We start from the raw sequence: 24897 nt of genomic DNA on the forward strand, positions 1-24897 counted from the left end.
GAGAAATAGTTAAAAAGGAGGCTCGCACCTAGTTTATACCAGATATTAGGCCAAATATTTTGAGAGGGGCACACCTTAACCCTGACCTTCAGGACCTTAGCCCATAGTAGGAGGAGTGCTGAAGTGGTGCATGTTTACAGGGATCATTTGGTAGAGAAAGTAGGAGACATATAAAAAGGAGTAAAGGATTGTTAGAGTAGGAACAGCTAGAGAGTAATTCTTTTTAAAGGGATCTAGAAGCCTTTTTAGAGGAAAGGGTAGACATTTCTGGTCTTTATTGTTGTTACTGTCGTTCTGCTGCACCAGAAGATAAAAATTACACACAGGGCTTCCCTGGTGGCGCAGTGGTTGAGAATCCGCCTGCCGATGCAGGGGACACGGGTTCGTGCCCCGGTCCGGGAAGATCCCACGTGCCGCGGAGCGGCTGGGCCCGTGAGCCATGGCCGCTGAGCCTGCGCGTCCGGAGCCTGTGCTCCGCAACGGGAGAGGCCACAACAGTGGGAAGCCCGCGTACTGCAAAAAAAAAAAAAAAAAAAAAAAAATTATACACAATTTTTTTAGTACTATATTTTGAAATGAATAAGAAAATCAAACAAAATGGCAAAATTTATAGCTCCCTTCTGAATGGCATAGGTGGCCATCTTAATAATTTTTATTATGGTAAATAAAGTATTACGTGAGTCTGCTGAACAAATACTGAACTGTGAATAATTTAGTCAGTAATATATAGAAGAGAATAATTCCCATATTGTAATTATGAATTTGGATGTTTTTTATCTTATAAATATGATTTGTTTCTGAAAATAATTTTGAGTGGAGTGCTCTATTTTCTTCAAGAAATAGTTTTTGAAGGTGCATTATTTTTCTTCTTTGGCTCAGACCTTGGACAAAAATCAAGAAACAATTTAAAAGGACGAGTCATTGTGACGAGAGAAAGAAAATGTGCAATGCAAGGAAGCATGAATTATTGCATGATAGCAAGTAATCATTAGCTTTCATCTGGGCTCGGAACTGAGCAGAACCATGGACTTGTTTTTGTAGTCACTTCTCTCAGGTTCCTGTCGTCATTCATATAGGCAAACTTCTAGATTTATATGGAGACAATAGACTGAATTCTTTACCTCAGTAATCATATCCAATGTAATGGTCCTACTGTCCAGGACTATCTTTGTAAAATCTATTTATTTATTCATTTAAATAAACGTGGATAAAACAGACATAGTCGTTACAGAGTTTGCAGTCTAGTGGGTGAGACGTACATTAAATAAGCAAATACGGCCATAGAGACATAATTATAAATGTTAAGTTCTATAGAGGAAAAAATAGAATCATGGTATGATGAGTGAAAATAACAGCGGGAGAAAATTCAGCTTGCTGTGAAGGGAGTTCCAGGCAGAAAATACAGTGTAAGTGAAAGTCCTGAGGTAAACCGTTTCTAGGAAAGGAAATAGGGTCATTGGGTAAATTGTTTGCTAGGAGATAAAGCAAGCCATGCTGACCAAAGCACTGTAGTCACAGGAGGCGTGGTATGAAGTGAGATGGAGAGATAAACAGGGCCGATCCCGAAAGGCCTGTGCGTTTTTATTGTTAGTTGCATTGTGCTAGTTAGCTTTTAAGGCAGTTTCTGTCTCTTTTTATACATTATGATGTTCATTAGCATTCTTTATATACTCAAAAATAGCAAGTGGAAAACATATGCTAAGAAGAGATGACATGTGTGGCTGCAAATGCAAAAGTTTGTCCATTCCAAGGTCACGTGTTGCTCCCCAATTATAATGTTAACGATCTGATGATGAAGAAGAGTAGCGATAGTTCATTTAAACTGTTCCAAAACAAAGCAGCTTTTCCCTTTCGCGGACTTCGGGAAAATCATATGGATACTACGATATTCAAAGTTACAGAAAAAAGAAAGGTCTATCGATATCTAAATAAAATATTGGATTGGGCAAAATGTGTGGTATGAGTATAGTATTGTGCTTAAAGGCATGGATTTTGGTGTCAGACCTAGATTCAAATTCTAGCCCTGCCACTTTCTAGTTTGAGAGTTTGGGCAGAGATCTCACCTCTGTGAAATGGGAGTGGGTAATATCTGCATCACAGGACTATGAAAGGATTAAATGAGGTATTGTAGATGTCTTAGCCAGGAAGCTCTTGGAAACAAAGTGTAAGTCAAGGATTAAACTGCCAATCCTTTATGTGGGTGGCTCTAGCTCAGGACAGGGTGAGGGAAAAGGGGGAGTGAAGTGTCAGAGATGGAAACAGACCCTGAGACAGTGATTTGGTTCGTGAGTGTTACTGGGAAGCATTTGGGGAATAACGTCTCTAAGGGAGGGGAAGAGGAAAGCAGAGGAAGGAGATGAGCTGCATCAGAAGTCGCAGCTAATCTCGGGAAGCTCTGGGATTTGGATGGGCCTTGAGACTCGGTGCTGGATTGACACAGAGGCTCTGGGCCTGTGTATTCCTTCAACCACCAGTCATTGGACGCAGACTGGGGGAGAGGGTGACAAAACCTGGGGCGGGGCAGCTGATTTTCTCCAGTGGGATGTACCTTGAGCTGTCAGCCTCCAACAGTCAGGGCAGCTGTTACTGGGTGCTTTGGTCCTATAGGGAGGATGTGATAGGATGACCCCCTGCAGCCCTGGACCACTGCTTCACATCACGTTCCGGAGTGACTCAACCTAGCGGAGCAGGTGTGCGTTCTTTTGTTAGCCACATAGGTTTTCTCCCAGTCTGCAAGGAGACCTCTCAAAGCAGTATGTGAAAGACAGCAAAAAAGGGAAATTCATTTGCACGAATCTCTTCTGTCTACTATTTCCCACTGGTCAAGGTTTACCCCATGCTTCCTGCCTCCTAGGAAGCCAGATTCCTTCCTCTGCCTTGTGGGAAATCTCATCCGTAAAGTGCACACTAGTGTGGAGAGAGAAAGGAGGAGATCATTGACAGGATTTAAGAAAGCATAAAAGATTCCTATTCAGTTATATAGATAATGCAAGTAGCCTAGTACGCAGCTCACAGGAAACATTCTCTAATGTAGCACCTTACTATGTACCAGCCACTACTCTGAGCACTTTACATAGATTAATCTATTCGATCCTCACAATAGCTTGATGAAGAAGATACAAATACTGGTAATATATTTGCATTTTACAGATGAGGATATTGAGGCTCAGAGATTAAACAGCTAGTAAGTAGCCCAGCAGAGATTTTATAAGCAGGTGTAATTTCAGAGTCTATGTTGTTTAACTGCTCTACTATATTGCCTCCAAGTGGCTATTATTATTTTTATTATTGTTATCACGATTAGAATATGTAAATATTTTATTATCATTATAGATATCATTAGTAAAATATATTTTTCAGATGTGTAAAGCTTTACAGAGTTTCAGTAATTTTTGCCTTTATTGTAAAACTAATATCACAAAATGTTTTGTATATATAAAAACTGGTACAGAAAGTCTGGGGACTTATCCAGGTTTCTCTAACTATATAATAGGAAACAGGATCATAAGATAAAAGAAAATATGCATGGTTCCTTCAATAAAAGTAGCTTCTACATAGTATTTCTTGTATCAGGATGACTATAGCCAGGTCTGTCATTAGAGAATCTGCAAATCTAGGGATTCTAATTCCATTTCTGCCATGAACTGATTTGTTATTCAGAATGGGTCATTTCATCTCTTTATGTGTTTTCATATTTGTACAATAGGGTAATTAGTTATACCTATCCCATATATATCACAGGATTTTTTTTGAAGATAGAAATAAGTCAATACACCTGAAATTTAAAAATATGTATATTCATAACTACCTGAAGCTATTTGGAGAAATGTTTAATTGTTGAAAAAGCATTTTAAAAATTGCTGGATTAAAAAATAGGTAAATTTTATATTTTTGCAGGGAACCCTAGTTACAATGGTTTCCAGCTTTTAATCTTTAATGGGATCATAATTGTTTACTGCATCCTTTACATTGAGCCATGTCTTCATCTAGATTGCTGTAACAAAAACCTGTATATCAAGGATAAATAATTTATTCAGCTCTCCCTACTTGGTTATTTAACAAAGAATATTTAACATAAATATAATTGTGGTGTTAAATACAACTGTACACTGTCAAGTAGGGCAATAAATCAGCTAGGAACTTCAGATTGATTTTTTTTCAATAATTGTATGAGTTGACTAATTATTTTCGTGGTTTGAGATTACCGCAGATTAGTTTTTCTAGGGTTTTGTCAAATTTCTTGGATTTACTTGTAGGGCTTCCCAGCTCCTTCTAGATTTACTCTGTGTTTTCTTTATATACTGGAAACTGACATTGTTTTACATCTCTCTCAGTTTTAACTCTCCTTGTCAAGCCCCCCCAAGTACACATTGTTTTAATTTTATATTCCATATCCTGAAGATGGACGGTTTTTACTACTTCAAGTAATTTCCACCCTCATTTTGTATCCAAGTCCTATTTACTTCTTTGTACCTTGCCTGTTCATGTATGTGTTCAATTTTACTGGGCCTTTTTTCTTTCTTAGGTAAGATTTCTTCATATTCATTAAATTATTTATAGAACACAAACTTCTTCGTAGACGTGTTTTTTAATTTTTGTGATTACTCAGAAAATTACTGTCCTTATCTTTGGAGTAACATAAAATTGGATACATGCGTATCTGAGTAATTATCCTTATAGTGGCAGTTCATTGGTTATTTTAAATTATCTTAAAGACTTATAAGAGGAATTATAGAAGAGATATTTATTTTTTACATAATATCAAAAGTAAAGGTGAAAATTAATGACGTATTCACTTTTTTATGTAACATACGATTGTCACTTTTCCTGGTAAAAATTCTCGTTTATTCATATGTAACTGCCTTGAAATTTGTACCTAAGGACAAAGAAAGGTCACCAATCCCTCTAACTCCTGGTTCTTTGTCAAAAATGGACACAGTTAATGAGGTTTGTTTGGTACAGAACAAATTCTCAGACACAGATAGAGATCCTTTCAATGGAAACAAATTTGTTTGGCTTTACCAGGTTACTTAGCGATTAATAATAGCCTCGAGATGCAGGTCACAAAGGTCATTGTACCAGCCTGCCAGCACAATCTAAATGTGCAGCCAGCCCACCTCCGTGGGTGCAGAATCCCCCAAAATACTATGCATAAAGTAAAACAGGCTATTTTCTGACTCCTTTTTTCATATTAATAAGCAATTTTCAAGAGAAGGGTGGCAAAATGAGGGCCATGCCACTCCAAGTAATTCATTTATTTTGCAATTTAATCTTATGTTGGAGAAAAGAGCTCTGCTGCAATAGCAGAGCATGGTGATTTTTAAATGTCAGTGTGTTTCATAAGTAACCGTGTATGAAGTATTTGTATTAGTAGCCTTTAACAGAAAATTGCGACAAAAATATTTCCAGTCATTGAAGTAGAAATGAGAATCTTTTTTTTTTTTTTTTTTTTTTTAATTTTTGGAATTCTCCCCTCTACTTTCCCCTGCTGTCTTAGAGGTATGTGCCCAGATGCTTTACTTAAAATTTTACTTATAGAACTAGACACTAAGTTACATATCTGTTTTTTAAAAGCATAAAGTACAATTTCAAAACATTATTTTAACATGAGTGGTTAAACTTGTTCTATGAAAATAAAGGATTTATTTTTCCATTATTTGATAATATTCTATTTAGCAGGTATTTGTCACAGAGTATATTTTAAGAGGTGATTTTTTTTGTTTAAATTTTTAAAATACATATACATAAATGATGAAAATTTCATTATTTTAATGGAATTTATTACACTTAGAAAGTTGTGAACTTATGCACCCAATTTGGCTTTTATTCTAATTATTGATATAATTGAACAAAATGTCAACCTTTCAAGTACAGGATAATATATGTAATCTTGTTGATATTATTTAAACTGTTTAACTGAAGTAAACTTAGAATAAATTAAGTATATGTGTAAAAACCCATCACACTTTTTAAATTAGCCTGTTAGTGTATAAAATAAACAATGAGAACTTGGTAAATACCAAATTTAAAGGAAATCAATAGCCCAGATGTTTTCTTAGGATATTTAACTAAGTCCAAAATAGCCAAAGAAAATGATAGCATAGTAATTAACTTACTTTGCATTTGGTACAGTTCCTCAGCTATTGAACTGATTATAATATGTAGATACTTGATTTTCAAAATTTCACCACTGAAAAATCACTTAAATGCTTTTCAAAGATTGCAAAGATTCCCCTAGAATGTGCCGGTAAGTTCGATTCCACCCCTGATTTTGATGGATGTGGACAATGGTTACCCCTCAAAAACGTACTTGATTCTCATCAGTGAAAGAATGAAAAGGTTAGCAGATGTTTCGTATCATGAATAACCGCAAACTGATTCCCTGCAGGGAGGCTCTGGAGGAGTTTGCAGAGATGACAGAAAGGGAAGAGAAGAAGGCCGACCTGGAAAGGGAGGAGAAGAAAAGAGATTACCAAGCCCGAAAGATGCATTACCTCCTCAGCACAAAGCAGGTTGGTCTACCTGTCCCTGACAGCTCGCGGAAGCCACTTGGGCACCCAGCCTGACAGAGATAAACTAGCAGGCTGAATGGGACATGACTTGTTGAAAAGATATCACAAAGACACTACTTCGAGTTCAATTCCTTGCTGCTGTGTAGGTGCACGCAGGCACCCCGGCCGGTCTGACAGCAGCTTCATAGAGGCAGCCGGGCGAGGCTGGCAGAAAAGTCCAAGTCAGCACTGCAATCCGCCACGAAGGGCATAACCTTCCTTTCCAAATCCCGCCTGAGTGGCTTATTGTTGTGTTGTGAATTGATCAAGAACTAAGAAGTTATTAAGCTGAGGTCACTTTCATGTTTTCCCTGTTAATTGAGCGAATGTTGAGATTAAAACCATTCTTGCATCCTTTCTATTCTATTAATCTAATAAATTCTGAGGCAAGTTTTCATGTATAGCTTTTAAACATACTGCTTGAGCAGTTGCATCTTCGTATAGAAATATAAATGTGGGATTTGGAATACTTAGAAATTTCTTTTTCTGATACGTGGGAAGATTTTACTGCTTCAGATCTCGTCATGGTTTCTAAGAAAAAAAAAAAATTGCATGTCGAATATTCTGCTCACAAAGAAATACGGTTAAAAAAAAAAGCTTGAATTTGTGGGATGAGATGTGTTCTGTTACTTGAGCTTGAGGCTGGAAACTAGCAATTTCTTGGTTTTTATTCTTTCTCCTAGACTTCAAGTCCAGTCTTAGAGTTCTAGGTGAGTCGCATATGCAGATGTCTTCCGCCAGGGAGGGGCAGGTGACGTCCCAGTGGGAGAGGGTGAGAGCTGAGACTGAATGTCTTCCTCAGAGGCACCCAAAGTTGAAACCATATTCAGTACTGGGCTGGCCATGTAAGTTTGGAAAACAGGCCTCCTGTACCTCTAGCTTCTGTTTGGTAGTTGAAACGACGATAATGATGACTGTCGTTATATTTACTTGGATTTGGGTAGCTGAATTGTCTTTATTTAACAGGCAAGGAAACTGAAGCTCAGATAATGATGTGACTGATCGTAGGCACAAAACTACTAGTAATAGCTCTGGTATTCAGACTGAGTTCTTTCAAGTCTAAATATGCTTCGGTAAGAATTTAAAGAGAGTTTTAAAAATAAAAGGTAAAAGTATTTTCACTTTTTATTATAAAATCCGTAACAATGTAAATGTTTTAGTCGTTTGATTAGTGGGCTACATTTTATAGGTATAGAATTACAGATCAAGGTAGCAAAACATTTCTTTCAAACTTTAGTTACTAGTAATTTCAATTTTGATGAAACTAAGGGGGGCTATAAATATATCCTGTAATTCTTTAAACCTGGTAATAATTCTTGGGGACAGTTTTTTCTATGATAACTTTGAACTCTCATTATACTTTGAAACTGAATCTGAGTTCTCATTGTGTGGTTTATACTTATGATTGGTAGTGTGATAGAGAAAGCAATCTTAAAAATGGTGAAATCAGATTTAACTGAAACATCTGTTAATGCTGTTTTATCCAGGATTATTTAGTTATTGGCTGTATGGTGGAATAATTTAGAAAGGCCATAAAAACTTGGATGTTTTACTAATAAAAATAATATAATAGCACATATCCGTGGAGTGCTTACCATGTGTCAGAGAGTATGATAGATATTTTTTTTTTTTTTTTTTTTTGCGGTATGCGGGCCTCTCACTGCTGTGGCCTCTCCCGTTGCGGAGCACAGGCTCCGGACGCGCAGGCCTAGCAGCCATGGCTCACGGGCTTAGTTGCTCCGCGGCATGTGGGATCTTCCCGGACCAGGGCACGAACCCGTGTCCCCTGCATCGGCAGGCGGATTCTCAACCACTGCGCCACCAGGGAAGCCCGATAGATATTTTATATACATTATTTTTTAAAGTATTTTGATTTCGTTTTGGTTTTTCATTTAAGTGCCTGGTTTAACAAATCATTTCACAAACCTGACCATGTGACTTGGCTCACGGGCCTTAACGAATTTTCAAGCAATATTACCATTATGTTTTAGGTATGTTTGTATTAACAATGCAAGCTGTCAGTGCAGTATCTCATTTTTCTCCCGTTTATCCCATGTTGGCTGCTAGTAATATCAGTGTATATAAATTTTAGCTTAGTGATCACTTGTCCCCAGAACTTCCTGGCATCCAATAAAATGTTTCTTTTTGGAGGCGCCATGGTACAGTAGAAAGAGTGTGGACGTTTACATCAGTCAGAGCTAAGTTGGCATGCAAGCTCTCTCACTTAGGGTAAGGTATTAGGAGGTTACCTAGAATTGTCTGAGCCTCTGTTTCACTCTGCACCTTGGGAGAACATTTTGAGGACTAAATGTAATGTATTTAAAATATTGCCAGGCCGTTAGAGAACATTCAGTAAATGATAACAATCATATTATTAGAATTTAACCTGTCAGGGATAAACTAAGATTCCACACTTTCATGTTCTTCAATTTGTCTCAGCTGTTGGAAGCAGTCATTTTCTCATTTCCTTTCTTTGCTTTTCTTTAGTTATTAAAGAAAATTAGTTAGAGATCTTCATAATGGTGTTGCCCACCCTACATTTCACACGTGGCTTCACAGACCTGAGGGCAATACAGGGGAAATGATGTTTTTAAATCACCTCCCTTGAAGAGGAATATTATTAAAATGTCAGGGGTTTTCATTTGAATCTTGCAAGTTGGTGTATTTTGTCACAGTGGTCTTTAATATTTGATCACAATTAACTAGAGATAAAAGGGACAGCCCTTTGAAACTATGGACACACTTTTGTTCCTGAGGGAGGCTTTCTTTTTCCATTCTTTCTTTTCTCCCTCCCTCCCTCCCTCCCTCGCTCCCTTCCTTCCTTCCTTCTTTCCTTCCTTCCTTTTCTTTCTTTCATGATAAAATAGAATAGTGGCATCATCCTGGTCTCATCTGTTTACTTTGGTCAGGGGATTGCTTGTACTAACAGGATGGTACTGGAAATTTTAAATGTTTTGTTCCTTATATCCACCAGATTTGCTTTGCTTAGCTTTAAATTAGTGCTTTTCATCATGAAATTAAAAAGTCGAATTTTAAAACTGATATTATAGGTACAATTATAAATCAACTTCACCTACACAAAAATATGCAACACTGATATTTACTAAATAGAGTGAATATAAATCTTAACTTTAAAATTCATCAGTTAATTACTCCAAATAACATATTTTTGAGTACCTACAATCTTTCTGCTTCTGTGCTAGGACTAGGGTCAGGTCATACAAATGTATATTATGCTCCTTAACCACAAGGGGCATTCCATCTAATTTCAGTCTAATGCCAGACAGTTTTGGGGGGGACTGGAAGGAAATTGCCAACTTTCTGTTACAGCTTATATAGGCAGTCTCACTGAGATTAACAACCTATATTTATGACTTTGCTGATTCCATTTACTATTTTATTTTAAGAAAAATCTTTAAATACTTTTCCAAACCTAAGCAAGAGTCAGAGAATGAAAGATACACATTTCATGTCAAGTATTGTTAATGATTTTTTCAGAATGACTTGGCTATGAGAAGAAATGAAGCTGCAGTTTTAAAAATATTCTTAAGTCATATGTTTATAGATTAATTGCATTGCTTGTTTTTAGAGTTTTGTTTTCAAATTATATTAAATATACATTTAAGTACAAAATAAATGCAAAATATGAATTTATTTATATTGAAAGGCTTGTGTAAGTTTTAACTCTCAATTTGTGCAGATATTTGAAAATTTGCTGAAAAAATATTCAAATCTAAATAATTTTTATAAGAAGTATATGAGGATGAGAAAAGTTTTCTTGAGCTGCTTAAACGGAATAATTCTAACAGCATTGTTAGACAGGATAAAAACACTATTTTATTGGTGATCTCAATAATTTAGGAATGATGTTAATGTAGTTTCTAGAATACTAATTTTCATATTAAATTTTCAGAGTTCTAATATAGCTTAATTTAGATGAGTTGAAATAAAACATTAATTCAGACAAATAAATGCATAAGAAAAGGTGAAGAATTTTGTAAGCTAAAATTGTGAATATGTGAATTCATATACAGATAATAAATGAAGTCATGTGCTTTTTCATGTATTAATTTTAGGATGATTATGCTGATATACTGACATACTGACAGCATAGTTTTAAACTCAGTTTTAAGCCTTTTTTAGTATAAATCTAATGTACATCTTAAAATCTATTACTAAGTTTTAGTGATAATAATTATCTCATTTTTATGCAAGCAAATATATTAGCATTAATAGGAATTACACAAGTAAATAACTAATATTGCAATGAGTGAATTAATAGACCCCTCAGGGTTTTATTAATTAAAAAGTTCAAGTCATATTAAAGCACCTTTTGTATATGTTTATTTCAGTCAGAAAGCTGAACATGGTAACTTATTTGCATAAATAATCAATCACCATTAACTAGTAGTAATAAGGTTAATTTGTTGCTACAGACATAATAGGATTAGTCAATTATATTTCCCAGAAAATACTATTTGTTATGCACCCCATCACCTGTAAAACAGGATTGGTTTAGCTTAGCGCCCTTATTAAATGAACACATCAAAAAATCTCTGTCCCTGTAAAAGTTTTGTGAAAACAAAGCTAATTTTAGTTGATTTGAAATAAGTAAAATTCAAACTCTGCTTCCATTCGTAAATTTATCTTTCTGCAAAGATTATTTAATAGTTATTTATTTTGATTCAGTAACCAGTCAAACTAAATCTAACACATATAGGACATATTCCCTTTGAAGAAAATCTCATTTGCAGATTTGTTTTATTCCAAGTAAACAGACTTTCATTCCCTTGTCCTTGTTCTTGGGTAGTAAATTATGCTGTCTGCTCCACCTACTGGCAGATATATGCAAAGGCCTATTGTTGGATTCATTAAAAGATACTGCCTCTGAAGTGTTGCCAGAATTTTTAAGTATCTTCCTGGAGATCAGCAAAGTTGCAGATACAAATGTAAAACTCAAGATCTATTCAGAAAAATTAATATTTAGAAATATAGGTTATTATATAAAATTACACACATTAATAGTTTCCTGATTAGTGAAAATGTTATCCTGTTTTTTAAAATTTTAATATGTCAATAAAAAGGATAAATAAATATGTTATACTTATAACTCAGTATATTAAAACTATGTACATTTTATTTTAGTTATGGAATTTAATAGTTTATACATATTCAAATTAAAACTAAAATGAAAAATTATATAGTTAATTAAAATACATATTTTGTGGAAATATTTTTCCTGTCATCTTTATATAATAGATTTTTAATGTTTTTCCTTTAGTGGGTAGTTAAAATTTTCTTATCAACTCTGAGATAACAACTTTCAGTTATTTATGATTCTTTAAAAAGCCTCCATACTCTGATTAATATGGACAAAACTTTATTATTATTATTTTTTTATTTTTTTGCGATATGTGGGCCTCTCACTATTGTGGCCTTTCCCGTTGCGGAGCACAGGCTCTGGACGCGCAGGCTCAGCAACCATGGCTCACGGGCCCAGCCGCTCCGTGGCATGTGGGATCTTCCCGGACCGGGGCACGAACCTGCGTCCCCCGCATCGGCAGGCGGACTCAACAACTGTGCCCCCAGGGAAGCCCCAAAACTTTATATTTAATTACTTTATTTTTTAGAGAAACAAATGGCTTCAGCTACTTTGTTTTGAAAATTATATGAAATCCCATTTGTATACAGCAGGAAAATCCCTTCATTTTAAAAAGTAAATTTCATATACCAAAAATTAAGTGGTAGTCTGTTGGTATGGACAACATCTTTACAAGATAAGTCTTATAAGATGAAAAAATGCAAAAATTAAGAAGTATAGTAAGTCCTCTAAATCATTTATTGCTTTCAGCTCTATCTTTCTAGTATCATAAGTGGGAAGTTCCTATGCCTTACATATATTAAGTACTTAATATGTGATTGCTCACTTTTAATTTGAGGTGCTGCAGTAACAGAACTGCAGACTTTCAGGGTGCACCTGCCTGTGTGTGTGTGTGTGTGTGTGTGTGTGTGTCTGTCTGTCTGTGTGTATGATGTGTCTTTGTATATATGGGTATTTGGAAAGTATCTTTGGGGAGTCTTCTCATAAGGCATTGTCTTAGGCAATGGTATACCACAGCAATGGTTGGGAGACTCAAGTGTGATATTAAAACATACCCCTATAAGGACTCTCTTGGGTTCATTTTAGACCTTGTGATCATTATAAAACCACTTCTTTCACTTCAAAACATTAATTTTGTTCCTTCCTAGTTTCTAGGATGATCTCTCTCTCTCTCTGTCTCTCTATCTATCTAAATCTATCTTTCTCTAGGTTTATCACCATCCAGTTATCCTTCTTGAAAACACCAGCATTCTGATTATGTACTGCTCCTTGAGTTACCTGCAATTCATTGAACTCTCTTTTTACGCTTTCTCTGAAATGGTTTAGTGTTATAAGAAACTGATTCTAAGTGAGTTCATGTACAAAGATGGAGAAAAACTAGGGCCTGCATATAAATGAGTGAAACAAGCCAGAACATAATGTAGATTTCTATGGTGCTTTCCTGTGAATAGCACAAAGCACTTTTATTTTATTTATCCCCACAATATTCTATAAAGTAGCAGTTATCTTTCTGGTGACTAAAATGCTATTGTTTGATACTCATTTTTCCTCTGGACACTTGGAAGATTTATTCTTTCAGGAAGATTATGTAGTGAATAAAGTTCTGACCTATGATGTTTGGATCTGTAGTTTCAAGAGGCAGGTCCTGAAGTCTGGTTATTTGTTCTTGGTTCCAAGTGAACTATCCATATCACATAATCATCACATAATTTGTTACTATTGGCAGTCTCTGTTCAGAAAAGGCCAAGGACTGAACTACCATGGAGAATGAATTAGCTATTAACTTCTACATTTTATTTCTTTCCTCTTTAAGATTATAGTTTTTATTATCCTGTAATATATGAAAGGGATAAAATTATCCATTATCAGTATTCTTTGAAGAGACAGATGAAGTGGTTAAAGAAAACATCTTGTTGTGTCCCCCAAATAAATCACTTTTCCACACTTCTCTCATTGCCATCATTTAACAATCATGCATCAAAGAAATAGAGGGAAAAATGCAGACAGAGGCAAAAATAAAATCAAAATTAATTAAAAGAGAGACCACTTAAGTAGAAAAGTGCCTAGCTACTTTTCTTATTTATGTTTTTCTTTTCAATATACTAAAGTTACATGTTATTAAAATTTTTTTCTTTAGCCAGCACTCTGTAAATCTCTCCTGTACATGTGACCTGGGGCCGATTCATATGTTGTGGGGCTTGAAGCTTATACAATCTGGGGATCCACCTTTAAGAAGATAGTATACAAAGTTACAAATACAAGAAAAGGAATTTTTTTTATAATGAGCAAAAATCATTTCAGAGAGGGCAGACAGCAGAAGCAAGAAGAACTACAATTCTGCAGGCTGTGGAAGGAAAACCACATTCACAGAAAGATAGACAAAATGAGAAGGCAGAGGACTATGTACCAGATGAAGGAACAAGATAAAACCCCAGAAAAACAACTAAATGAAGTGGAGATAGGCAACCTTCCAGAAAAAAAATTCTGAATAATGATAGTGAAGATGATCCAGGACCTCGGAAAAAGAATGGAGGCAAAGATCAAGAAGATGCAAGAAATGTTTAACAAAGACGTAGAAGAATTACAGAACAAACACCTAGAAGAATTAAAGAACAAACAAACAGAGATGAACAATACAATAACTGAAATGAAAACTACACTAGAAGGAATCAATAGCAGAAAAACTGAGGCAGAAGAACGGATAAGTGACCTGGAAGAAAGAATGGTGGAATTCTCTGCCACAAACAGAATAAAGAAAAAAGAATGAAAAGAAATGAAGACAGCCAAAGAGACCTCTGGGACAACATTAAATGCAACAACATTCACATTATAGGGGTCCCAGAAGGAGAAGAGAGAGAGAAAGTACCTGAGAAAATATTTGCAGAGATTATAGTTGAAAACTTCCCTAACACGGGAAAGGAAATGGCCACCCAAGTCCAGGAAGTGCAGAGAGTCCCAGGCAGGATAAACCCAAGGAGAAACATGCCAAGACACATAGTCATCAAACTGACAAAATTAAAGACAAAGAAAAATTATTGAAAACAACAAGGGAAAAATGACAAATAACATACAAGGGAACTCCCATAAGGTTAACAGCTGATTTCCCAGCAGAGACTCTACAAGCCAGAAGCGAGTGGCATGACATATTTAAAGTGATGAAAGGGAAAAACCTACAACCAAGATTACTCTACCCAGCAAGGATCTCATTCAGATTGGATGGAGAAATCAGAAGCTTTACAGACAAGCAAAAGCTAAGAGACTTCAGCACCACCAAACCAGCTCTACAACAAACGCTAAAGGAACTTCTCTAAGTGGGAAACACAAGATAAGAAAAGGACCCACAAAAACAAACCCAAAACAATTAAGAAAATGGTCATAGAAACATACATATCGATAATTACCTTAAATGTGAATAGATTAAATGCTCCAACCAAAAGACACAGGCTCGCTGAATGGATACAAAAACAAGACCCATATATATGCTGTCTACAGGAGACCCACTTCAGACCTAGGGACACATATAGACTGAAAGTAAGGGGATGGAAAAACATATATCATGCAAATGGAAAACAAAAGAAAGCTGAAGTAGCAGTACTCATATCAGATAAAATAGACTTTAAAATAAGAATGTTACAAGAGACAAGGAAGAACACTACATAATGATCAAAGGATCAATCCAAGAAGAAGATACAGCAATTATAAATATATATGCACCCAACATAAGAGCACCTCAATACATAAGGCAGCTGATAACAGAAATAAAAGAGGAAATCAACAGTAACAGTAATAGTGGAGGACTATACCACCTCACTTACACCAGTGGACAGATCATCCAGACAGAAAATTAATAAGGAAACACAAGCTTTAAATGACACAATAGACCAGACAGATTTAATAGATACTTATAGGACACTCCACCCCAAAACAGCAGATTACACTTTCTTTTTCATGTGCACACAGAATATTCTCCAGGATAGATCACATCCTGGGTCACAAATCAAACCTTGGTAAATTTAACAAAATTGAAATTATATCAAGTATCTTTTCTGACGGCAATGCTATGAGATTAGAAATCAATTACAGGGAAAAAATGTAAAAAACACAAACACATGGAGGCTAAACAATACGTTACTAAATAACCAACAGATCACTGAAGAAATCAAAGAGGAAATCAAACCATACCTAGAGACAAATGACAACGAAAATACAATGATTCAAAACCTATGGGATGCAGCAAAAGCAGTTCTAAGAGGGAAGTTTCTAGCAATACAGGCCTACCTCAAGAAACAAGAAAAATCTCAAGTAAACCATCTAACCTTATACCTAAAGGAATTAGAGGAAGAACAAACAACACCCAAAGTTAGTAGAAGGAAAGAAATCATAAAGATCAGAGCAGAAATAAAGGAAATAGAAACAAATAAAACAGTAGCAAAGATAAGTAAAACTAAAAGCTGGCTGTTTGAGAAGATAAACAAATTGATAAACCTTTAGCCAGATTCATCAGGAAAAAGAGGGAGAGGACTCAAATGAATAAAATTAGAAATGAAAAAGGAGAAGTGACAACAGACACCGCAGAAATACAAAGCATTATAAAAGACTACTACAAACAATTCTATGCCAAAAAAATAAAATGGACAACCTGGAATAAATGGACAAATTCCTAGAAAAGCACAACCTTCCAAGACTGAATCAGGAAGAAATAGAAAATATGAACAGACCAATCACAAATACTGAAATTGAAACTGTGATTAAAAATCTTGCAACAAACAAAAGTCCAGGACCAGATGGCTTCACAGGTGAATTCTATCAAACATTTAGAGAAGAGCTAACACCCATCCTTCTTAAACTCTTCCAAAAAATTGCAGAGGAAGGAACACTGCCAAACTCATTGTATGATGCCACCATCACCCTAATGCCAAAACTGGACAAAGATAGTACAAACAAAAGAAAATTACAGACCAGTATCACTGGTGAATATAGATGCAAAAATCCTCAACAAAATACTAGCAAACAAAATCCAACAACACATTAAAAGGATCATACACCATGATCAAGTGGGATTTATCCCAGGGGTGCAAGGATTCTTCAATATAAGCAAATCAATCAATGTGGTACACCATATTAACAAATTGAAGAATAAAAGCCATATGATCATCTCAATAGATGCAGAAAACGCTTTTGACAAAATTCAACACCATTTATGATAAAAACTCTCCAGAAAGTGGACATAGAGGGAAACTACCTCAACATAATAAAGACCATATATGACAAACCCACAGCAAACATCATTCTCAATGGTGAAAAACTGAAAGCATTTCCTCTAAGATCAGGAACAAGACAAGGATGTCCACTCTCACCACTATTATTCAACATAGTTTTGGAAGTCCTAGCCACGGCAATTGGAGAAGAAAAAGAAATAAAAGGAATACAGATTGGAAGAGAAGAAGTAAAACTGTCACTGCAGATGACATGATACTATACATAGAGAATCCTAAAGATGCCACCAGAAAACTAGTAGAGCTAATCAATGAATCTGGTAAAGTAGCAGGATACAAAATTAATGCACAGAAATCTCTTGCATTCCTATACACTAACAACGAAAGATCAGAAACAGAAATTAAGGAAACAATCCCATTTACTATTGCAACAAAAACAATAAAATACCTAGAAATAAACCTACCTAAGGAGGTAAAAGACCTGTACTCAGAAAACTATAAGACACTGATGAAAGAAATCAAAGATGACATAAACAAATGGAGAGATACACCATATTCTTGGATGGGAAGAATCAATATTGTGAAAATGACTATACTACCCAAAGGAATCTACAGATTCAATGCAATCCCTATCAGATTACCAGTGGCAGTTTTTACATAACTAGAACAAAAAAATCTTAAAATTTGTATGGAGACACAAAAGACCCCCAATAGCCAAAGCAGTCTTGAGGGAAATAAATGGAGCTGGGGGAATCAGACTCCCTGACTTCAGACTATACTACAAAGCTACAGTAATCAAGACAATATGGTACTGGCACAAAAAAAGAAATATAGATCAATGGAACTGGATAGAATGCCCAGAGATAAGTCCATGCACCTTTGGTCCACTCATCTATGACAAAGGAGGCAAGGATATACAATGGAGAAAAGACAGTCTCTTCAATAAGTGGTGCTGTGAAAGCTGGACAGCTACATGTAAAGGAATGAAATTAGAATACTCCCTAACACCATACACAAAAATAAACTCAAAATGGATTAGAAACCTAAATGTAAGACCAGACATTATAAAACTCTTAGCGGAAAACATAGGAAGAACACTCTTTGACATAAATCACAGCAAGATCCTTTTTGACCCACCTCCTCGATAATGGAAATAAAAATAAAAATAAACAAATGGACCTAATGAAACTTCAAAGCTTTTGCAAAGCAAAGAAACTACAAACAAGATGAAAAGACAACCCTCAAAATGGGAGAAAATATTTGCAAACCAATCAACAGACAAAGGATTACTCTCCAAAATATACAAACAGCTTATGCAGCTCAATATTAGAAAAATAAACAACCCAATCTGAAAATGGGCAGAAGACCTAAATAGACATTTCTCCAAAGAAGACATACAGATGGCCAAGAAGCATGTGAAAAGCTGCTCAACATCACTAATTATTAGAGAAATGCAAATCAAAACTACAATAAAGTATCATCTCACACCAGTTAGACTGGGCATCATCAGAAAATCTACAAACAACAAATGCTGGAGAGGGTGTGGAGAAAAGGAACCCTCTTGCACTGTTGGTGGGAATGTAAATTGATACAGCCACTATGGAGAACAGTATGGAGGTTCCTTAAACAATTAAAAACAGAATTACCATATGACCCAGCAATCCCATTACTGGGCATATACCCAGAGAAAACCATAGTTCAAAAAGACACATGCACCTCAATGTTCATTGCAGCACTATTTACAATAGCCTGGTCATGGAAGCAACCTAAAGGTGCATCGACAGATGAATGGATAAAGAAGATGTGGTACATATATACAATGGAATATTACTCAGCCATAAAAAGGAATGAAATTGGGTCATTTGTAGAGACGTGGATGGATCTGGAGACTGTCATACAGAGTGAAGTAAGCCAGAAAGAGAAAAACAAATATAGTACATTAACGAATACAGGTGGAACCTAGAAAAATGGTACAGATGAACCAGTTTGCAGGGCAGAAATAGAGACCAAACCTGTGGACACCAAGGGGGGAAAGTGGTGGTGGTGGGACGAATTGGGAGATTGGGATTGACATATATACACTAATATGTATAAAATAGATAACTAATAAGAACCTGCTGTATAAAAAAAAATTATTTCAAACACATTTCAAATGTTAATTTTGAAAATACCAGAACTCAAAATAGAAAAATACAACAGTAGTTTTATTGACTGCCCGACTGCTCTATAATATGTGTTCTCCATATTTTGGCTTCATACTCTCTGATTGCTTCTTTATTTGATGACAATTTTGTTATATTTTCTAGAGTGATAAGGGAAATTTTATTCACTCTTGTCTCTAGGAATGTTGATCTAAATTTCCCATTACTATAAGAAGTTAAATGATGTATTTCTATTTGCTTATGCTGCATTATTGGGTTCATTTTTGAGAGGAGAGAGCTTCCATTTTATAATGGAAATGATGAGAATCAAATTCTCCATTTATAATTTACACATGTGAAGTTTGGAATGATTTTCCATAGTCCAGATTCTGGCAGTTTGCACCCTCTCTCAAACTCTGTTTCTCTTCCACTACCCACATACTTCCAGAGCCACACCCCTTAGGATGTTTGTATTGCAATGCAGGCTCTAGATCTGCACCTTTATTTGTAACTCCTGGTGAGTCTGCACAGTGGGTGCAGGAACATTCCTGGAAGTTATTCCTACATTGGGATTGCTAACAAAGTTTAACTATACTTGGAAGTACCAGAAAAAATCCATAAATGTATACATAAATCTATACGTAAATATATCCAACTAAAATTAAATATATAACCACCTCTGCTTCTTCCTAGCTTGATCCGCAACATGTCCACAGCCACTCTCATACCACCCAACCCAGGTGTGACAGAGGATAAGGCAGAGTATAGAGAAACAGTGGAATTAAATGATATCTTACTTTTGCAAATTCTACAAAAAATACATAACCACGTGAGCACATTGCCAGGGTCCCTCCCTGTGTCTTGGAACGGGCCTACCAAAATGAGGGGCCCAAACGTTACGGTTCATCAATTTCACTGTTATTTCACCTCTGATTGGACTACATTTTTGTACTATGTGCAAACCCTGCTGCTCTGGTTAAATTTGCTCAGATAAGTTTTAACTTTTATTTTAATGTGCTCTAAATAATCATCTGCTTATCAGATACCAAATCCAGCATTCAGACATTTAAATAAACCTTACTATTTTAGTCCTATCTTTAAAATTGAAGCACCTGGTTTTCTTTAGTTCTCTCTCTCTTATTTCTTTTATAGTTTATTTTATAAACTCAGGGTCAGTTTACTTCCATACAGTAGACTGGGTAAATTTTTAATGTATTAGGGTATGGAGTAGTTTGTTCTCATTAGGTATTAAAAAATAACCTATATATACATACACATATGTACATGTATGTGTTTATATGTATGTATATAAACACACAAATGCAGCCTTGTGTAAAATTTCCAATACAGTTTTTTAAAAATAACATTTAAGTAATGTTTATTGGGACTACCCTCTAATTACAAACATAAAATGTATTTAGTACCAAAAACTGGTAATATAGAGATAAACACAGAAGAAAATATTTGTTCATATTGAACCATCCAAAAGATAACCACTGTTAAAAATTTGGTATATGTTCTCCTCCAGTAATTTTATATGCATATATAGATATATATATTATAGGTAACTATATATACAACATAAACATATATATGTATGTTTTTTACTTAAAAATGGTATTCAGTACAGTTTTAATAGAAAAAACTCAAGTCAGAAAAGAATTAGAATAAAATGTGTAACAAAAGTAGTTCCCATTTCCTACCTCAATGTAAAATGTTCCTCCATTTAAATATTTTACATTGCATTGTATATAAACATTTTACACAAAAATAATTGACAGCTAACTACTACACACTTATTTCTATTGGTTTTGTATATATTAGTGTTGCTGGGAAGTTCATTGCAATTAATCCTATCAATTTCTTCATTGATTAGAGAAGACAGAGTTTTGAGGGGTTCCTTTTGATATCACTAATTTTATTAATAATATAATGAAATCCAAAGCCTTGAAATACAAGGAAGTTATACCATTGCTGTAACTAGATCTGATGAAATAATTGTGTCTGTAATACTTTGTAGATTTAAGGATTTATTCCTAGTATTATGATTACTTTTCTATTTTCAGGACATTTCAGAAATACTTTAGATTGAGGCCAGTTCTAAGTTAGATGCTACTGTAACTGATGCACGATGAAGAGGTGGAGTGTGAGAGTTCATGGTCCGTCTTAGCTCTTCTGTGAGTTGAGAAGAGTAACTTTATATAGATAAGCCCTGCTCTCTCTATATCCTCGATATTTAATTCACTCTCCTGGATTGGAAAACTTCAGAAATCTTTCAACTGAGTAACTGGTGGCCAAATTTTAAAATCTCAGGCTTTGGTATAATCCATCTCCTTTCTTCCCTTCTCTTTCCTCCTTTAATCTTCCTCTATACCTCTTTTCCCAACCCTTGCATCCTATAATCAAACACACTTAGTATTAAAACTAAGGACATAGGGAGAGCAATTATACTTTCAAATGTTTCCTTAAAATGAACTCTTAACTAAGTCAGTGGTTAAGATACTGAATCATTGTCTAATGTGGCTGATTTGGTCATTAAGACCACTATTAAGAGCATGAGTATTTCCTAACTTTTGAGTTTAATTTAAGGTATAGTCCCAACACAAGAAATCATCTATGACCTTAAGATTTTATGCAGTATAAATTAGATAAATATTTTAAATGACATAGAAATTGTCCTCAATATTTTTATGTATTTTATGTATTTATTATAGTCACAAAAGAAACAACCAAGGAGGAATTAAATTACAATTGTTAATTTTAAAAATATGTATAAAATTAGTTTCATTTTGGTGTGACAAGCATGATTTTAAGTATTTTAGTATGAAGTGGCAAATTTTCTATGTAACTAATAGTCTTGTCAGTTGCCATTTCTATCTACTGTATCTTTTGACAGTTGGAAGTATTTCAGTCAAAATTGAGTTATGTTATCCACACAGTATCACAACAGACAGTAAAATAAAGGATGAGAAAATGGAAGGAAGGTATGGAGAAGAGAGGAAAGGGAAAGAATTTATGTTTAAATCTTAATCTGTGAATATCTCTTGGACCTAAAGTAAATAAGCTGCATGTCTTAACAGCTATTATTGTACTGAAAGGAAAGATTTACCAAAAGGATATAACCTTCCTTAGTTTAGAGAAAAATTATGTTTTCAAGATGCTTAGTTTGTTAGCATACTTAATGAGTTGAATTTCAAATTTTTTTTCTTAAATTTATTTGGCTTTATTTTCCATTTACTTTTACTTTTTTTTTTTTTTTTTTTTTGTGGTATGAGGGCCTCTCACTGTTGTGGCCTCTCCCGTTGCGGAGCACAGCCTCCGGACACACAGGCTCAGCGAGCATGGCTCACGGATCCAGCCGTGTGGGATCTTCCCAGACCAGGGCACAAACCCGTGTTCCCTGCATCGGCAGGTGGACTCTCAACCACTGCGCCACCAGGGAAGCCCTTCCATTTACTTTTAAATTAAACCATGTATATATACATATGCATATAATTTCAGTTCTAATATCTCATTGAAATAAACTGTAATCATTAGGATAATATAATTTTGTTGTACTCCTATTAATTATTTATATTTATGCTTTATGTACATAGGTTAATTTATGATCATCTGTATTACTCTTGAACTTACACCATTAAAATGATTCAACTTATCTTACCTGTATTCTTAATTATGTAGCCATACTGAAATCAACTTCTCTGTCAACTATTATTAGAATGCTAAAATTATTGTTGAGCTTTCCCTGACCTTCCAAGGCAGAGTTGATCCTTTTTTTCTCCCTCCATGTTTTAATATAACATTTACCATTGGTATTATGGTTACATCTACTTCAGCCTAATGTAGGTGAATTCATAAAAGAAAGCAATCATGTCGTTTTAATATCCCTAATACCAAAGTAGGCTCATAAGTAATATCAATTGACTAATAAATCAATGGTATATATACATGTCCTAATTCTGATTTGTAGTAATTTTAGATTCAAAATAAGAAAGGAAGCTTTTATTCCAATGTCAATTATTCACTAGTTCTTCTTTGCATTAAAAAAAAACTATTAAAAAACAATTTTTAAAGCTATAATAATTTTTAGTAACTGATCTCTATATTGCTAAAATATATTTGATGCTGTTTTTAAAAGGGCAAATCTTATATACAATGAAAAAGCATAGGGGAAGCTAACAATTTTAAAGGCTCCTTATGTCCCAAATCAAACCAGGTTATACAGGTAGATAGGGTGGAGCTGAAATTCAAACTCAGATCTGGCTGTCTTCGAAACCATGCTTTCTCTTTACGGTATGGTTTGAAGGGGGCTGCGAAAGGTCCTATCTCAAAAATATTTTCCTGGATGATGGCTGAAATCATATCTTTTAAGTTCTGTTTATTTGAAGGTATCTAGTAGATAACATAATCAGCATGATTAGCCTTTAATCCCTGTGTGAATTAGCTGATCAGTTCCTTTAAACATCAGGAGGTAGAAGGCATAAGTCTAATATGCAAGAGCCTCTCACAGGAAGGCAAACAAGCCTTCATGGGCACTTCTGGGCAGCTTTTAGGCAATGTGTTCGCCTTGTTAGGAAAAGACAGGAGTAAGGCTGGGTACTTGTCAATGATTACGTATTTTCACCTTTGAGGCATCAGCTGAAATTTTGAAACAACAGAATCCTGTTCAACACAGAGTTACACATTGTTTTGTGATCATATTATCTGAGATCAAGAGATAGCTATAAGAACACAAATGTCTTTGACATCTCACTCTTGATCTAACTAGTAATGTTTCTTTCAATTAATGAATGCTCACGTCAATGAAAGAAGTGGGCTTGTTATGTCCCAAATGATAAGACTGAAGCTTTATTTATTGGTATGTTCAGCACTATCTGAGATGTCAATATAGTTAATGGCAAAAGTGAGGCACGATGTTTGCCAAAGCACCGTTACGGAATAGCCAGGGCGGAAACTTGGTTGAGAAGGGAGAGGTGATAAAGAGCCCAATACCTAAACCGACTTTTTCCTGCCCGAGTTCAGAACAAGTTGAGAGAAAGATAGATGGAGATCAGCGGTATTAGTTTGATTAGCAATGAGAGCTGTATTGGAAGTTTGCATCTGAAGCACTAATAAACTTGCTTCTACTTAATTTTATAATGAAATCTTCTTCCCCGTCATAAGCAAAGCAGGAAAACTGAGTCCATCCTTGTGAATCTTAAAGCAAGTGGAAGTAAAGTATATTTCTTTCCCATAAACAGGCTGACTTTCAAGAAATGGGAGGAAGGGGCTAAACTAGGCTGGACCAGCTCCTTTCCTGATGTGCCAGACTGAGAACTCACTCCTTGTTCCCTGATACAGTGAAGAGCAGAGAGAGACCAATGCAAACATGAGGAATAGGAAATATGTACTCCCACTGATTAGATTTACAGGCTTGATGAGGAAGCAGGGTTAGAGGAAGGTTTTCGTAAAAGTAGAAACTCGTACCTGTTCACAGAAGAACGACTTGCAGCAGAAAGCTTGAAAAGACAGGAGAGAATGAAATAACTAAACAAGCGTGTGGACCTGGAAAAGGTGGGAGAGGATGCGATGATGAGCATAAAGTTGGAACCTGAAAGAGACGGAAGGAGAGTTTTGCCTCATAAGTCAGGAAGGAATAAAACAAGGGTAGGATTGTATATGGATACTTGTATAGCGATGGTTGGAGGTTGAAGTAATTACTGTTTGAGGACTTCGGTATCCTGATTGATTTTCTAAAATAAACCTGAGAAGAGGCGTAGGCAGAGGGCTGTTTAGGGGCTCGGAGGGATTAGGTAGATTTGAAGTCCACTAAGATGTAGCATCTCCAGCCTGCCTGGTTATATGACTTATTCCAGCAGTTAGCAGTAGCCTGAGCTTGTAAGCATGCA

The 24897-nt window shown here is 35.3% G+C and overlaps 1 protein-coding gene across 4 annotated transcripts in view; it reads left to right on the forward strand.

The window, feature by feature from the left end:
- The window catches only part of SPATA17 (spermatogenesis associated 17), a 333016-nt gene that overhangs the window by 74815 nt on the left and 233304 nt on the right, over positions 1 to 24897 (forward strand). For all 4 annotated transcript variants that reach the window (XM_067020824.1, XM_067020823.1, XM_067020829.1 and 1 more), the window contains one exon: positions 6389 to 6512. In XM_067020824.1, coding sequence (XP_066876925.1) covers positions 6389 to 6512 — 124 coding nt within the window. The remainder of the gene's footprint in view (positions 1 to 6388; positions 6513 to 24897) is intronic.

The sequence above is a fragment of the Kogia breviceps genome, chromosome 1, assembly GCF_026419965.1.
Source record: "Kogia breviceps isolate mKogBre1 chromosome 1, mKogBre1 haplotype 1, whole genome shotgun sequence".
NCBI classification, from domain to species: Eukaryota; Metazoa; Chordata; class Mammalia; order Artiodactyla; family Physeteridae; genus Kogia; species Kogia breviceps.